Source organism: Barbus barbus (assembly GCF_936440315.1).
Source record: "Barbus barbus genome assembly, chromosome: 13".
NCBI lineage: Eukaryota > Metazoa > Chordata > Actinopteri > Cypriniformes > Cyprinidae > Barbus > Barbus barbus.
This window is the reverse complement of record NC_136741.1, coordinates 27,030,239-27,047,646: the sequence shown is the minus strand read 5'-3', so window position 1 is coordinate 27,047,646 and position 17,408 is coordinate 27,030,239. Positions and strand designations below refer to the sequence as shown.

Sequence of the window (17,408 nt, the reverse complement as noted above, 5' to 3'; positions counted from 1 at the left end):
CTGGTGTAAACAGAAATTGAAAAGCACACAATAGAAACACGCATGAGTACTTAAAAAAGTTTAACCATTTGCTTTTGATGGTAGGAACTGTACTGTACTGTATATTAGCGGTCTAGTCTGAAAGTCTTTGGCTATGTTAGGCCAAATTTGAATTATTTTTTTCGCCCTCACAGATGAGATTTAATATACTATAATTTAATAATTGATTAGTATTATTTAATATATAACATGCAAATGTTATAACTTAAATATATAATACATTTATAAAATAATTAAAATTTATATAAAATAGGCACATAAAAATAATATGCATAATAAAATTAGATAATGCCACAATTTTTTATTAAATAACATTTTTGGAAAATCATAAAAAACCTCACCTGTGAGGGGAAAGAATAACTGATAATAATAATAAATTGTTAAATTATTAAAATATTTTAAATAATGGATTTCACTATAAGAATTGCCGTTCATTATTCAATATTTAATATACATGTTATTTAATTCATAAATGTACTGTATATACATAGAATGCAACAATCTTTAATTAAAAAAATCTCACCTGTGAGGGGAAAAATATCTAATAATAATAAATTATTAAAATAGAATAATAAATTAATTAATGGCTTTCACTATATGAATTGTCACAGAAAGGTTCAAAATAATGTTCACAACACACAGTAAGGTCAAAATGTCCATAAGTTCTGCAAATGCTTTTATTTAGCATTTTTAAAATAATATAAAAATGTAACACAAAATTGTAGAATTGACGGACTAAAATTGGTCAATTTCCCTGTTTTTCTTCTTTTTTTTCCTGGTCTTTGATTGACCCTCTATTATGCCAACAAATACTCTTAATATTTTTGCTAATTACAAATTCAAGTTACAGTCCGTTCATTTCCCAGACAGTCTTCAAATAAACATTACACCCCTTTAAGCACAAGTCAACATTATTAATAAATCCATTTTCGCTGATGATGCCTCGAGACATCACCAGTGGCATCATTATCATTATCAACCGGAGTTTTCCGCTGGCATTGTTTCTCTTTAAAAACAAATTAGTGATCTTTTCCTAATATGCAAGATCACTATAATGCGATAATCAACAAAACTGTATTTACATGAATGCTTAAACAGTTTGAGAAATATTACATTCGCTGATTCGCAATCTGGGTCAACACGTAACCGCACCGCTTAATGAGGCAGGGATAGTGATTTCAAAATACTCCACAGATCATTGCTTACCATTCTCCCTCTGTAAATATCATTCGTCATAGCGGTATCCATTTGAAAGATCCATCCGGTATCCATTTGGCTCTCTTTCCTTCCCCTGCTGTATCCTTTCCCAGACACCAGGGTGCACAGAGTGGTCAAGCCAAAGGTTTGGTGACAGATTGCTGTAGCTGACAGATTCAGAACACATCGGCCAAGGGCTCAAATGAACCTCTGTCCAACACCATCCATCTCTACATTGCACCATTAAAGGCTGCCTCTGATCAATGGTCCTCCCTTGAGGAATCATGCACCTATCTCAGTCAATGGTCTCTGAATGTTATTACATTTCAGTTGTTGTGAAAAAGAGCAACACCATGAAACTAATAGAGTCGCTGTCACCGTTTGACACGCACTTGGCAAATGGTGGATGAAAGTAAAGGTGAGGAATACTGCTATTACAGCATTTCAGAAATGGCACTAAGTCTGGAGAAAGGCAGAAAGAGTTGGGAGTATGCAACTTTAAATTTTTTATTTACTTATATTTTTAAGATAAATGACACTTGGTTTGTTATATAATACAAAGACATTAAATAAGTATAAAGTGTCTGTGGGAACACTGTATGCAAGATAAAACAATTTAAATATTATTATAATTAATCATAATTATTATTATATTTACGACAATCACATACAGTATGCTGAACTTAACTTAAAGTAATATTTTCTTAAATAAATAAACAAACAAATACACATACTGTGTGCTGAACTTAAAATAAATTGAATATGTACTAAATAAATAAATAAAATGATTTATTAAAATATTTTAAAAAGGTTCTGAAACTAACGCAATGGAGAGCTAATATTTCTGTTTATCATCCAAGTAAGCATACCTATTGACCAATAATTTCAAAATGGCCAAATACTGGCAATTATATTAGGCATATTACAATTTATTCATTTAGAAGGTAGTTTTACCCAAAGTGACTTGCAAATAAGAAATAAAAAGTATTTTCATCCTAAGGTGGCAGCAAGACTTACGAGAGGTTTACTCTTTATCATTATAAATTTTAAAATATATATAGCAGTGCCTGCCTGCTCCATAGTTTACTCAGGGAGAATTCTACTTTTGTCACTTCTGAGACTTTTATTACACCTGCCTGTCTGGGTGTTCTTGTTTTGTACTGCTTTCAAGACGATAGCTTCAACATTTAGTTACTTTCCCCATCCATTAGAGGAGCATCCAAGGTCAGAAGCTTTCCTGAATAGCATTCGCATCACAGCACCTGACACTATTGGAAAATAATGGGAGAAGAAAAAAAAATTACGGTGTGAAACATAAACACGTTCTTTATAAAGGCTGAGGTTTAATATTACAGTATGGTGGATTCTAGCCAGTCCAAAAGTCCCAACGCTGATTAAATAAATTAAATTATGATATAATATTGAAGGAAACATATATGCACAAATTCTACTTAAATGGACTACTTTTATAGTGCGTTTTGTCATTTTAGAGCCATATTCATCCTAATACCTACATGAGCAGAGAAATCAGTGTTGGTTTTCCCACGTGTTCGTTGATTCCGAATGCATCCTGGCTCTCTACAGTCATGTTTGCTCTAAATAGCACGCTGTCCCCACCTTCAAAGTGTCAGTAGTGTTTTATATCTCACATATGCACACGTACACACACAAACACATACACTCTCCTCTGAGCCTGCAAAACATGACTGACAGGGGAGATGTCATCACACATGCTGCCGTGGTAACAAACAACACCAATCAGCTTCCTGTGTTGTCGTCTACAGACTGAGGCGGAAAGGAAACAGCCCATGAACTGAAATAAACAAACTCGCTCCCATCCAGAATGGCATAAAATATAGTGCATGATCCAAATACAACATTGCTTGGCCTGTATTAAATGGTCATTTATTTTAGAAGTTTTCAAATGCAACTTTTAGATTTGAAGGATCTACATCTCCGAATGCGATATCTTAGGATGGTTCATCACAAAATAAAACTGTAATTATTAAATCACCCATAACAAACACATAAGGTGTTACTTTTCCAAGGTCCAGATTAGATTGCCAACCAAAACCATCATAAAACCTTCCATGACTAGCTCTGACTCATTCAACTATGCCATTTCGGGTCAAGGTGAAATATTTACATTTATGCATTTAGCAGACGCTTTTATCCAAAGCGACTTACATTGCATTCAAGTTACAGTTTTTACATTTTATCAGCTCTTATTGCAAGTACTAATTGCAAATATTGCAAGTACTAATTATTAATCGGCCAAATTACAATGAGTGTTGAGCAAAGCTGCCGCCAGCCAGAGGTGAAATATTACAATTATGAATTCTTAATAGTTTAAATTACTTTAACTGAGGTATGTTCAAGAGTCATTAACCTACTGTATGGTAGCTGCTGGTCATAATTAATTCACATTTGAGAACACCGCATCGCTCCCTGGCACTGAACATTCTGTTTTGCATAATTTAACCAGTATCACTTTTCTAGTAGTATAAATGGTCACTGTGGGTCACCAGACAGGGATTAGACTGCATGTAAGATATGAATGCTAAATTAATCACTGCAGAACTTATGTGTGTCCAATTGAGAGAGAAGCAGGAGTTGAAATTTTAGTCTCAGACTCAACTATTGTCTCACTCAGGGACACCAAGACTGCAGCAAGGTGAAAAAATTTTTAAGCAAACAGCACAACAATAATCGTACAACGGTAACCACATGCAGTAATGCATGCTGGGAGCTTGCTGACCCTTAACCAATCAGTAGCACTGTTCAACAAGCAATTGTTCAGACCCTTTTAGGCTTGTTTGAAAAAAATTTGAGGCAATATTGTTAGTCTAACATGTGCTATTATGTAGATTCATGGTAATTCACATTTCTAAGCAACTAGGCCACCGTATGCTGAGTAAAATGTAATTGCAGTGTACAAGATGAGTCATCAATATTTTTGAAAGACATTTCAAATTTAAACAGGTACTGTAATACCTGCTCTATTTTAGGAGTACACTAGCATACCAATGTTCTCTGAGTAAACTGAGAGGCTTATGGTGTAAGATTCTGCATCCAGGGGTTTCAACCCTTTAAGGCATATGCGTAGAAATTTGACTTCACAAATACAGGTCTATATTGATATATTATGTAGAATCAACACTGGAAATAAGACAAACATAATTCATTTTTATTGTGGTGTCACACTGGTTGCTAAATGTGGTGCTAATATTATGGTTGAAAACTGCTTTCTGAATTCAGTTGCCTCAATTTAAGTCAACATTCCAGTGCAACATTTCCAGAGTGAACCAGAAAATACAATTAATTAAAATAAAATATATTGTTTTACTTAATAAAAACAAGAAAAATAATCTTCTTTGAATGTGAATTATGTACAATAATGCATTGCATGCTATAAACTGCCTACATGGACGACTGATAGAATTCATTATAAAAACTGTGCATGTAAAAAGTAAAACATTCAATTTCACTTGGGCCCAACTACCTATTGTGGTTAACTAGCAGAACTTTAACACATTTGGGGTGAGGTGTAGTGGAAACTAATATAGAGAGGGAGGGAACCAACAACCCGAGAAATCCACAAACACTTTGGAGCATCTCTCACAATAGATCTCTCGCCTCGTCTCCTTCAGCGAAGGATGCCTGCTCGTAAATGTCTTCCAGGATTGATATCGTATTATTACTTGCACTTATTGAGTGGGTAGTTTCAAAGGGACAGTTATTAAAGCAAATATCTTTAATTTACGATCTGGGGCCATCAATCTGTTCTAGTAATAACAGCAAGGAATTCCTTATTAGAGTTGAGAGAGAAATATTGAGTTTCCTGACATATCCTCAGCTGGGTGAAAATATAACCATGCTCAAACCATGAAATGCGACTCTACTGGAGATGTGCAAATGAACCGTGAGAAAAAAATTGTCTGCATTATCAGTGCCGCAGCTAACAGAGTGAAACCCAAAACTCTGATTGAATGTCACCATGAAAAGGTATATGCGTGCATTCGAAATCAATTACAGCGCTTGTTTCCTTGTTTAGCCTTACTATGCAATATTGCTTTCAATATAATCAATATTTCTGACATCTAGTAATAATAACTGTCAAGCTATATTTTAAATGGTATACTAAAATTAAAGGTATATTACAAGCACTTGATCTTAAGGGGCAGGCCTAATGGATAGAGAGTTGGACTTGTAACCTGAAGGTCGTGGGTTCGAGTCTCAGGTCCGGCAGGGATTGTAGGTGGGGGAGTGAATAACCAACACTCTCTCGACCCTCAATACCACGACTGTGGTGAGACCCTTGAGCAAGGCACCGAACCCCCAACTGCTCCCTGGCGTCACAGCATTGGCTGCCCACTGCACCGGGTGTATGTTCACTACTGTCTGTACACTTGGATGGGTTAAATGCAGAGCACAAATGGGTCACCATACTTGGCCATACACTACTTCCCTTTCCCCTTTAAGTGAGTTTTCTACATAAATACATTGTCTACCAGCAATAAAAGCTGGGCAGTCCAATAAAATATGTTGCATACAAAGTGGGTATTGCAAAGCATACACACATTTGGGTCTTCACCTTTAATCCACACATTGGGGTCTTCACACGAGATTCAGCCCCCAAAAATCCAAAACACGGTTATTTAATTCAGCCAGAAACCCCACATGTCATCTCAAAATTGATGGCCAAATTTGCAGGGTCCTAGAACATATAAATGTGAGCCTTTTTTTAAAAACTGCAGTGAGTATTTTTAAAAGCTTCATGATGGCGATGTTAAAGCGTTGTTCTCAGCACTGCCCGCTAGACCTCTGTCAGCATTTCTCTGCTAATTGCCTCCATCAGTTAAAATCATTATGATCCCCTTTTATTCCGGCCCAAAATAGAAAAAATCATGTTGCTCGGAGTCACAGACTGACCGTCAGGGAGTCTCAATGGCTACTAATGAGATGCTACTCATGAGTGAAGCCTTATGAGCGGGGATTACTGTATGAAAAGTCAGATGAGCTATAATGATAAGAAACTAGTGCTGGAGGAACACAAGCTCACTTACACTGACTATGACTTGAAAGAACAAAAGGTAAAATTGTTAAAATAGTGCTTAATATATTTAATGCAAACTGATTATTACTGTTTCTGTATGCTTACTTGAGCTTATATGCTTGCAGTCTCGGCCCAGTTTGATCACACCTTCTCAAGCTTAACTATTACTATTATCCACATTTAAGAATAGTCGTCGAATTTAAAGCATCTTTACAGAAAAATACTGCTTTAACCAAAACATATCTATACTTCTGCTTCAAAAAGTAGTGACCCTCTACTACCATACTTAGCTCTGCACAATCCTGGATGCTTTTTAAACTGCTGGCTGCTTTTCCTTCACTTCCTTCACCTTGTCCGTGTTGTCAAACAAATGGTCAAACATCACCCAAAGGCAAAAGCCATCTATTATAACTGAAACAATTATTACTTAAATGTCACATGCAGTACTTGTTGAGCCAAACATTTATGCCAGCAAAGCCAAGCCTTGACAATGTGATGTCAACTATTATTTATTTGGACAAAGAAGGTAATTAAACAAATGCAAGCGGTAAAGTGTAGGTGGGTATGTGCAAGTTTGCAGAGTGAAATATTCTGATGATCTCATAGTCTTTATAATTCAATTCAGTTTGGGGCCATATTTCATCTTAACATCAACAGAACATTCTTCCAGAACCAGTTACATCTCTAACTTTATGACCTGCATAGTGTATCACTTCAAGCCCTGTATCTGAAGAAAAGAGACCAGCTGTCAGATTAAATCTGATAATCAGCTCTTGCAATGTGGTTTTCACGCCTCCATTATTCCAGCATGCGTTGCAGAATCTCCCCCTGCAGCTACTGACTAACAAATCAGAAAGTGCTAGATTGCTGTGCATTAATATGGAGACGCATCTATTTAAGGAGAAGAGGAGGGAAACATCCCATCTAATCAACAGTAAGAGATGATCTTATGGCTTTTTGAATTTATATAAAGAGATTTTACACTGATGCAACGGCTCCTTCAAGATCACCCACATAGGACAAAAAATTACAAATAAATTGTATCTCAATTGTTTCTTCTAGGCAGCACTGAGTTTAATTGATGAGCAAATGGAGAAATTTCTATTTCCTGTGTGAAATAAATGCTGGTAATCTAAACTTTGAGTTTCTCAAAGTGAGCTCAAATTTATAATCTATAAATCTATAATCAAATGTTTTTTTTTAAATTGACAGATTTTCATCTGTTGCCATATCTCTCCCTCTTCCAACCTTACCCAGTCTCTCTCCCTCTCTCTCTGTCTCTCTCTCTCTCTCTCTCTCTCTCTCTTGACTAACTAATGAGTCCTGGCAATGCTGTTGTCCCTGTGGTGTTATTGGGCTGATCTGTGCTCTCTTAAGGGTGTGCTGAGAGGTTGACTCTCTAAAGCAGCATGAGGCCCACACTTCTCTTAAACAGCAGGGCTAAAGAGGTTTGTTTACTGGGTAACACCTTGGCCTGACCTCCCCGAGCCGCTGGGAGTTACTCTGTGATTAGTTCTGTGCTAGCCTGGAGCCGAAGAACCTGCGTCGGGTGGAAAGCTACTCTCTCCCCACCGCAGGGTGAATGATTGGGCAACTCGCGCTCTAATCAATCACCCTTTCTACCTCCGATATACCACACGTATACACATCCACCGGGAGAAGGATGGGCCTCCTAAACTTGTTGCTATCTTTGTTGCTGTGCCTGAAAAGCTGCATGATTTTATTTAGAGTCGGCCTTTGACTCAATAACAGGAGATTAATTGTCGCTGTTGCTTCGCTTTGTCCCCAATGGGTCTTTGTGGCCTTCGGCGCACAGAGAAAGGATATACTCAGGTCTGTGCGTGTATGTGCTCAAACATGATTTCCTCTTTTCACTCCTGGTGCGCTACTGTTTGCCACTCGGGCCCTGTGGATGGGGGCTCATTATTGCGATGTGTATTCACATCTTCCACCTTTTGCCCAGGGTTCTCCTTCTCTTTCACTTTGCTGCTTTCTCCTTACAATGAGATTTCTGTGACAAGCCTAACACTCCTCTAGCGTCCCTGTTGGCCGGAAACTGGGCTTCGCTGACCTAACGCTGCCCTCCCATCAAGAGAAAGAAAACTCACAAAATGTATTTTTACAGTACTTTCTACAGTGCTTTTATATCTCAATGATTTCTCCAAGACAGGCCCAATGAGATTTAAAAGGAGATCAAATGAAGAACATATCTCTATAATTAGGGCTGCATGATTAATCAAAATCCATAATTGCGATATGGCTTAATGCAATGATCAAATCACAAAGGCTGTGATTTAATTAAATAAACACATATTCTGTATAGAGAAGCTTTAAGGGCTCCCTGTGGCTTTCTGCCAAAATAAAAGCATGATGTTTTTATGGTTTGAAAAATATTAAAATGTAAAATAAAATGTTTTTTTCTATGTATTCAAATTACAATAGTAATAATTCTTATTTTATTTATTAATTTTAGTAATAATAATAATAGCTGTTTATTAGTTGTTGTTGTTATTTTATAATGGAATTGATATTGTACAGCCATACAAACAATCACAGAAACCTGTGAAGAAAGGTTTTTTTATTTTAATGATTTTTTTTATTTAATTTTTTTAATTGCATTGACAATTTTTATCAAAACATTTTTGTTACATTGTTAAGGCCGCAGGATTTAGAGAAAAAAAAGATTTGTTAACACAAATGTCACATTAAACTCTTTTCCACCTTCATTGTATAGCTTTATATTTTTGCTTTGTCAACAATTTGTCTCTTTTTAACTCTCCTTAAGAAAACTGAAAGAAAGATCCATAATTCGAGACTTTGAATAAGTCTCTGGAGATAAAAAATATGGATATTCAACAGATTCTTCCTGCATCTCCAACTTGAGAAAACAAGTGCAGATCTTTTTGTTTGCTTTTATTCAATCCAATTGGAACATTATTTATTCAAAAGGTCAAGTGGGTCATCTTGAAAATGAGTAGCACAAGGTTGTTAAACCCCTAGTACAACAAACAGCAAAAAATGGACTTCAGAAACTGGAAGTCAAGCTCATTCAATGCTAAACACAGCAGCCGAGTGGGCAAAATCTCAGCTGATAGTCTGTTTCCGCTAATGCTTCCCATTAAAGTTAATGTGTATATGTTTGCATGCAACTCACCAATATGGCTGCGATGTGTTGAGGCCAGACTCAGCTGACCCCAGAGAGACAGCAGACAGATGCCCAAAAGCAGCAATCTCCTGCCCACACGCTGCAGCTCCCGCATCCTACAAACACACACACACACACACCATACGTGTTTATACTTAGGCGTAGAAATTAACATATGATTCAACGATATATGGGAAATATAATACGACGGAGGAGACTGGTATATATTGTAATGTTCTGACTTCGGCTTCGTTTGAATACTTACTGGCATTTCCGTTACTGATTTTGATGTTATCATTGTGTGTTGCGTTAAGAGTGACGCAAAAGGTGACTTGAAATTTGAGCAGTCAGAGCATCTAGAACAGTGATCTCAAACTCAATTCCTGTAGGGCCACAGCTCTGCAGAGTTTAGCTCCAAATCACACCTGCTTGGAAGTTTCTAGTGATCCTGAAGACCTTGATTAGCTGGATCAGGTGTGTTTGATTAGAGTTGGAGCAAAACTGTGCAGAGCTGTGGCCCTCCAGGAATTGAGTTTGAGACCAATGATCTAGAATGAGATGCATCTGTAAAATTCTGATTTAAATCCAAATGCAGTTTGAATCAGATTTGAAAAAATCTAATTTTGTGTGTTACTTATTTTAAATTTTTTTTGGCTGTCCAGACTTTGAAAAACCAATCTGGATATGCAAAAAAAAAAAAAGGATATTTGTTAACAATTTAAACAAGGACATAGGTGCAGTAACCGCATTAGCACTTTCAGGCAACACAGTAAAATAGAGGTAGGTTTTAACCAAAATGTTTTATATAGTCCTAGGAAAGTTGTCAGATACATGTTTTAAATTATATAATTCATCATTCAATTTATAAATCACAATATTTGATAGCCAAAACAGTGGTTTTATATTTCTGAATGTTACATTTACCTTTTCATTGTTTTACAGTCCAAAATTGAACTGAAAAACCTGTTAACCTGTCACTGTGACAACTTACCTCATATTGTGTAAATTATCAGGGCATGTTGAAACAAAAGGTCATGAAACAGCAATTTTGATTTCTTGTTCACTTTAATGTAACACCATGCCATTTTCTGAAAGGAAACATTCTCATTTTACCCTATTTGCCAAACAAAACATTTTACAGTTTCCTCTAATTGGCTCAAACACTCAACATAGCCCAATTGCCATGTAAATGTCAGACCAAATATCCCATTTTATTCTGAAATACAGTCAGCACATTCAGTCAAACAAATGACTCCGAAACACAACATGATCCATAAATCCTCAAATAGCGAGATCGTTTAGAACATGGCAGATACGATTCCAAACAGCCATTAATTTCCTCAAATATCAGCTATCCTTCAAATGCGTTAGCGAGTGACACAATCTCGCTCTTTGGCGGTGGTCCGCTCTTGTCTGGAAAACACAGTAATCTTGATATACTATCAGAGGCTGCAGGCCAGTAATTCTCTCTCTGTCTTTGAGGGGTCCGGAGAGACCAGAACACACAAAAGCAATCATCGCACCGCCATGTCAAGCTTGTGTTCTACTTTTGGAGGGAGGACAACAGCAGTATCACAGCCATCTTTTCATGTCTTTTGCCAGCATCCCTCCTCAAATTACAGCAAAGGCTGGCTTCATATGAGGGGCTGTGAGCCTGCGTGTTTGGCAGAGACTGTGAGGCTTTCATGCATATGTTCAGTATTCAGTCTGACTCTAGAGGTTTCTTTGTCCTTCATTACTCTACGCTAAAAGAACACTGGTTTGGTTTTTGTGGCCACAGCAGAAGCATGTGAATAACCCAATTTGAGGATTTGATTAAGGCAGGTGTTTTATGAATCAGTCCTATTGGATTTGAGGAAATCTGTGTTGCATTTTGCAAGCCAAAAAAGACTTTAAACATGTTAATGTACACTACATCAATATAAAATATACATATATAGTAGAATTTGATTTCTACAGAGGTGCTTGCACATGCAAAACTGACTGCCACAATGTATTCTGGGTGGTTGCTAGGGTGTTGTTATGCAGTTGATAAGGCAGATTTGTTTGGAATACTGTTAATCGTTCGCCACATGAAATCTGTCAAGTCTGAGTAACAGAACAGCTCTCCTTAACAAGCCACACAATCTGAGGTAACATTCATGTCTATAACAAAACTACAACATATTCCTAACTCCTAAGAGAAACAATAACAGTGAAGAACACAAAAAACAACAAAATCTGCGCTTTTTTAAACTTGATTAGAAAATGCAAGTCTTTGCATACATTGTCAGAGCCTCATAAGCATCATTCATCAAGCCGACATCTTTTCTTTCTCTTTTTCTCTCATGCTTTCTTTCTCCCACCCATATGCACAATTAGCCTCTCTGCCCGCAATAACCGCACAAAGCCGATGGGGTTCACAAGCTTATGAGGTTGTTGACAAGTCACTGGAGTTGAGATATTGAAAACATATACACTGTAAATAGCTGGCGTCGCCCTGCATGCACCCAAAGGGCTTGCGCGTATTGATTGAAGAGAGACATGGGTAAATAGGAGACTTTTTTTTTTTAACAAACCCAAGTGTGCAACAGCCCTTTCCTGAGTGGACATGTTTTGGTTTAAGGGCAGAGCAAACCTTCAATTGCATTTTAACGTGTTAAGAAACAAACAATGTCATCTTTGACAAGCCCTCATGTCGTCCAATCAAATCCTCTGCTTCAAAACACATGGTCTTATTATGGGTATGATCGAGGTATCTTGTTATTCATTTATGTTCAAATAAAATACTATGCATTATATGACTTAATATAAAACTTAATATGTGAAGCTGTATACATTACGCAACAGTAAACGTTTCAAACAGTAGTACAATAATTTGCATACTGTGCATAGTATACATAATATACAATGCATAAACAGTAAATGTATATAATATTGTTGAAAAGTATGATTTTTCTCTAAGAAATTACAACTTTTATTTAGCAAGGATGCATTGAACTGATCAAAAGTGACAGCTAAGACAATATAAACTGTTACAAAAGATTTATTTCAAACAAATGCTGTCATTTTGAACTTTCTATTCATCAAAGATTACACAAAAATGTATTTTCAACATTGATATAAAACAAAATATTTCTTGAGCAGCAAATCAGCATATCAGAATGATTTCGGAAGGATCATGTGACACTGAAGACATCACATGAATAAATTACATTCTAAAATATATTCAAATAGAAAATAGCTATTTTAAATTATAATAATAATACACTGCAGAGACTAAAATACTGAAGAAATAAGCATAGTATACTTATCAAATGATCCAAAACCCATCTTTCCTTTGTGGGCCCACAATTCTCTGCAACCTCTAAGGCAGTATGACTCACTTTTAAAGCATATAAACACATAAACCAGAGGGAGGAAAGAACCAACAAGTTATTAAGCGGCTTCTCCCCTGACTCATCATCTCGCTCCAATATGTGTAAAACACTATACACCTAAGGGACACCAACAACAGCAGCTGATTGACAGCATTAAAGACACCAATGAAGGCATTTTATAAAATATTCAAAGAAGAACAAGCATTAAGAGTAAAAGTGCAATTGCCAAACCACTCAAACGCAATAAAGTAAGTGAAGGGAAAAAAAAACTCCTCCACCTGTTTTCCCCAAGAAGAGCGAATCACTTTCAAACGAGCAATCCAGCCCACCACGGCTGGCTAATTAGTCCCTTTGGAATGCCCCTCGTGCAGATGGCAAGATGTCTGACATATTTATTTTGGCCCTTCTCGTCAAATCTCTCCTTTCTCCAGTTCTCAAACTCACCCTCTTCGTCTGAACGGAGGCGGTAAATGCATTTAATCCTGCAGATGTAGAGTCATACAAGTTTTCCAGACTCGCTTGACCTTGCTGCGTGGATGTAAGTGTGCTCATATGAAAGAAGCGAAGAGAAAACCAAATTACAGAGCCGCCCAGGTAGGCGCGTTTCCCCACAGGGCTCGAAGGAAGCGGGCACGCGAGGCTCACGTCTGCCAGCTCGCCAACCGCAGGAGTGCAACTTAAGATCTAGACATCTGCTGGGTGAAGTGGGGAATCAAAGATGGAGAAGGTCTGAAAGGAAAGAGAGAGGGATAGAAGTGTACAGAGGAAGAAAGGAGGGCCTCAGGTGTAGTTATGGGTCCACAGCAGCATTGATGGGCCTTGACAAGCAAGAGCCAGGAGGGGAAAACAGACTTTTGGGCGCTATGCAATTTCCACAAATAGGATTCAAAATGGGTCTGAAGTACTGTATTAGTTTCCTTTTCCTACAAATGCTCACTCAAAACTTTCAAAACATGTTGTTCATCAAATAAATATCACATTAGATGTTTTATTGTGACCCTATTAGCTGGTTGTTAAATTTAGAACATTTAAATATAATAAAGGGATAGTCCATCTCAAAACAGTTTCTGTTCCCTTTGAACTCCATTGTATATTTCTTCCTATGGAAGTCAAAGGGATCCTAAAACTTTCTAGTTACCAATATTCTTCAAAATATCTCCTTTTATGTCCCATGCAAGAAAGTAAGTCATACTGGCTTGGAACAACATGATGAAGATTAACTGATGACATTTTTCATTTTTTGGTGGACTATGCCTTTAAATGGACTATATATAACAGAATGGATAACATGGTTGCGAATTTGCCTAAATTAAGCTTTCACTTCATAGGAACTAGTCTATTGTGAACCAAATATTCTATTTTCTTCAAAGGATTTCAACAACAAATAATGTTTAAATACTAGATCTTTTGTTTCCTGATGCTCCAAACAAAGAACAAGTAACTGAATGTGGACAATACACAAATCTATTTATCCACAGAACACTGTCAGACAATATTGTTATCCTTGACTCAACAATACGATTAATTTTTTTAATCAGAAACACCATCAAAAATGTGTTTGTCTTGAAAATGCTTTTTCTGACACTGTCAAACATGTAAAACAAGCCTTTTGGTTCAATCGCTGTGAAAACTTCTAATACCAGCCAATATGGAAACTTCAAAGCTCAGCATTTGATGGCAGTTGGTGAAATCAATCGCAATATGTGAAGATTTTTACAAATGGATTCGACTGCATTTGAGTTCAAACCGATATGCAAAACAATGGCTTTCAGTTGTCAAAATTATAAAGGAATTAAAGTGTTGCAATCTGTTCGGCTTAAATGTTCATAGCATAGTTAGCTAAACATCTAATATAAAAACCTATAGATGACCCGACCTCTGTTTTCACGTGAAATGTATGATATGCAGAATCTAAGATTGTTCTCGTCGAAAACTGTCCTAGTTTGCACTCTGGTTCTGACTCAAAGGACAATATCTGATGCTGAATGCTTTACTGACAGTCAGGTATGCCATACTCACAATTTGTTGTTAAAATAAGAAAAAAGATGAGAAAAAAGGAATGCAATATAGACACAAGGAAAAGAATTCTGCATGATTACACACCTGTATGAATTTGAGAGTTGAACATCAATTTCCTTGCAGCTTCAAGACAGGCTTTTCAAGAAATGGTTGTTAAAATACAGGGAAAGCTAGTTGAAGTCTTGCATATCTCATCTGTATAAGTCAAACCGCAGACTGATTGCATGCATTGCACCGAGCTGAGAATACAAAGGGTTTCATTGTTTTCTGGGTAATCTTTCCACTTCGTGGCACAGCAGAAACTCCTCACAAATACTCCTGTACTCTTCATTTCCAGATGAATGATTCTGCACTGAGCCACTGGAAATCTGTCTTTAGTCACCTGTAAATGTCTGTTGGAACGAGCAATGGAATGATTTGCAAAGGTGATGTGGTCCTGTTGGTATGCAGCAGTGAAACTAAAGACATGTTAGCATCAAGTTGTCTTATCTTCATAAGCCAATATAACTAAACCTAGGCTCAGTAAAACATGTCATATAATTATAGGAAATGTCACAAATTACAGTGAAAATCTTTACATGCATGCACACACACACACACACACACACGTTTGTGTCAGACTGCACTGTGGATTCTGCGAATGTCTCTTATTTTCCAGGCCTCTCCTCAGAGGTCCCGCTGAAGAACAAAGGTCAAATACAAGAGGATACAAGAGGAATATGTCAAATATGATGTGATATCAGGGGACATTTTTTGCTACGGGTGAAAAATACAGTACAAAAAAATATATATATTTTTTTTACAGGGGAGAGCTATAATTAGGTTAACCTTTTCAATAACAAAGTTGTTCATTTAGATTACATACTCTGAATTATATTTAAATTACTTTTTTTAAATGCTGAAAAATGAAAATGGTAGATGGATTAAGAAAATAACCCTTTTATTATGTTCCGACCTGATTTTATTTTAAACCAAATATTACATTAAGTTAACAGTTAATTATAGAGTTTAATCCTATTATTGCAATTATGTATCCCCCCATTTTTTAATTAGATTTTGCATTTACCAGTTTAATAACTGACCTTATCATCACGTTCATAAAAATGTACCATGAAAAATAAAAAATAAATTAAAAAAAATAAATAAATAAATAAATCACACTTATAAAAGCTCAAAACACTTGTTTAACACCACAAGTGCAGTCACATTCTCTTACAACAGATTAAAGCTGTGTCCTAACCAGATTACAGCAACAATCAACAATTACACCCAACCCCATATTTATATGATTAATATACTTGACAAGCAGTATGCTGGTCCAATGAGATTTCAGTGTAGGAGGGACTAACTCAGGTTGTTAGAATAAAAACAGTGATTAACATTTTATTTCTTAGTGCTTTATCATGTCATGTTTCATTATTTGGGACATTTTGTTACAGTAATGCTGTTCTATTTATTCCATTTGATTTTAAAGGTGATGTAATTTCTACACTATTTGTGGAATTAAAAAACGCCTGTGGCTATGTCAGACCAAGAACAACATTTTAAAAGGGAAAAAAATCAACCTACAAATGGCCTACTTAACAGCGGTCTCTGCACGTGAACATATAGGATAAGAAAAAAATATTCAACATTGACAAACGACACGCCATTAAACATTCAGCTAGGATCCGTCATCTAGTGCATTTTCCGAGCCAAAGTCTCTAGGACCTCAGCGAAGTGCATTCTGAATAAGCAGAGCAATCAGTATGCGACCCAGGCTGCTTTTAACTGTTTCTTTGATCTGAAAATTTGGCTCTGGCTTATTTTAAAAACCTTCCCACTTTCCCTGTTTGCAAACTACCAGTATTTTTTCCCTCATCAAAGCCCGACCGCTCTCTCCTCCGCCGACCGAGATTTCACTCAAGCAGATGATTGCTAAATGCTAATGCTAAAGCGTGAGGGGGATATCTGACACAAATTGAAAGCATATTGAAGGCCAGAAGAGTCGTAATGCGATCAAAGGCATGCTGAGTGGATCTCCAGGCTTCCCCCTGTGCTTTTCAGCTGACACGGTGTCTGCCTGAGCAGCAAATTATGCTTCTGTTTTTGTCAGTCATAATAAAATACTCCTCCTTCTAACTGTGAACCCTGGAGTCTGAAAGCTCTAATGCTGATGACAGAAACCTATAAATTGGCATGAGACAGAGTTAAGAGTTGAAATAAATACCTGCTTAGAGGCATTAAAAGACGTCTTGAATTGAGATTCTCTGCAGTAGAGTGTTGTGTATGAAGGGGGAAAAAACCTGTGTGATGAATTGCATTTTCATTTGCATACTGTTATTTAAATACAAGGCCAAAATGAGTTAAACATCTTGGCATTATAAAGCTGCCAAGTGACTCATCCAAGTGGGCTTGAGATCCTTTTATTTAGCAGTTTTCTCTCTGATAGTCTATACAGCCATTAAATGGACATTCTTGGATTTAATTCAAAAGATTTTTGTGGGTTTTTGATGGTGATACGTGACTGGCTTCTTCACCACACCATGACCGGACTGCCGTAAGCTTTCTCCCTGACACCGTGTCCTGGATGGAGACTTTAGCGATGTAGTTT

At 36.7% G+C, this 17,408-nt stretch overlaps 1 protein-coding gene across 1 annotated transcript in view; it reads right to left on the bottom strand.

The window, feature by feature from the left end:
* Window positions 1-17,408, bottom strand: part of LOC306879319 (chemokine-like protein TAFA-2) — an 85,912-nt gene that overhangs the window by 19,433 nt on the left and 49,071 nt on the right. Inside the window, exon 2 of the mRNA XM_079432151.1 lies at window positions 9,447-9,553. Coding sequence (XP_079288277.1) covers window positions 9,447-9,552 — 106 coding nt within the window. The 5' untranslated portion in view covers window position 9,553. The remainder of the gene's footprint in view (window positions 1-9,446; window positions 9,554-17,408) is intronic.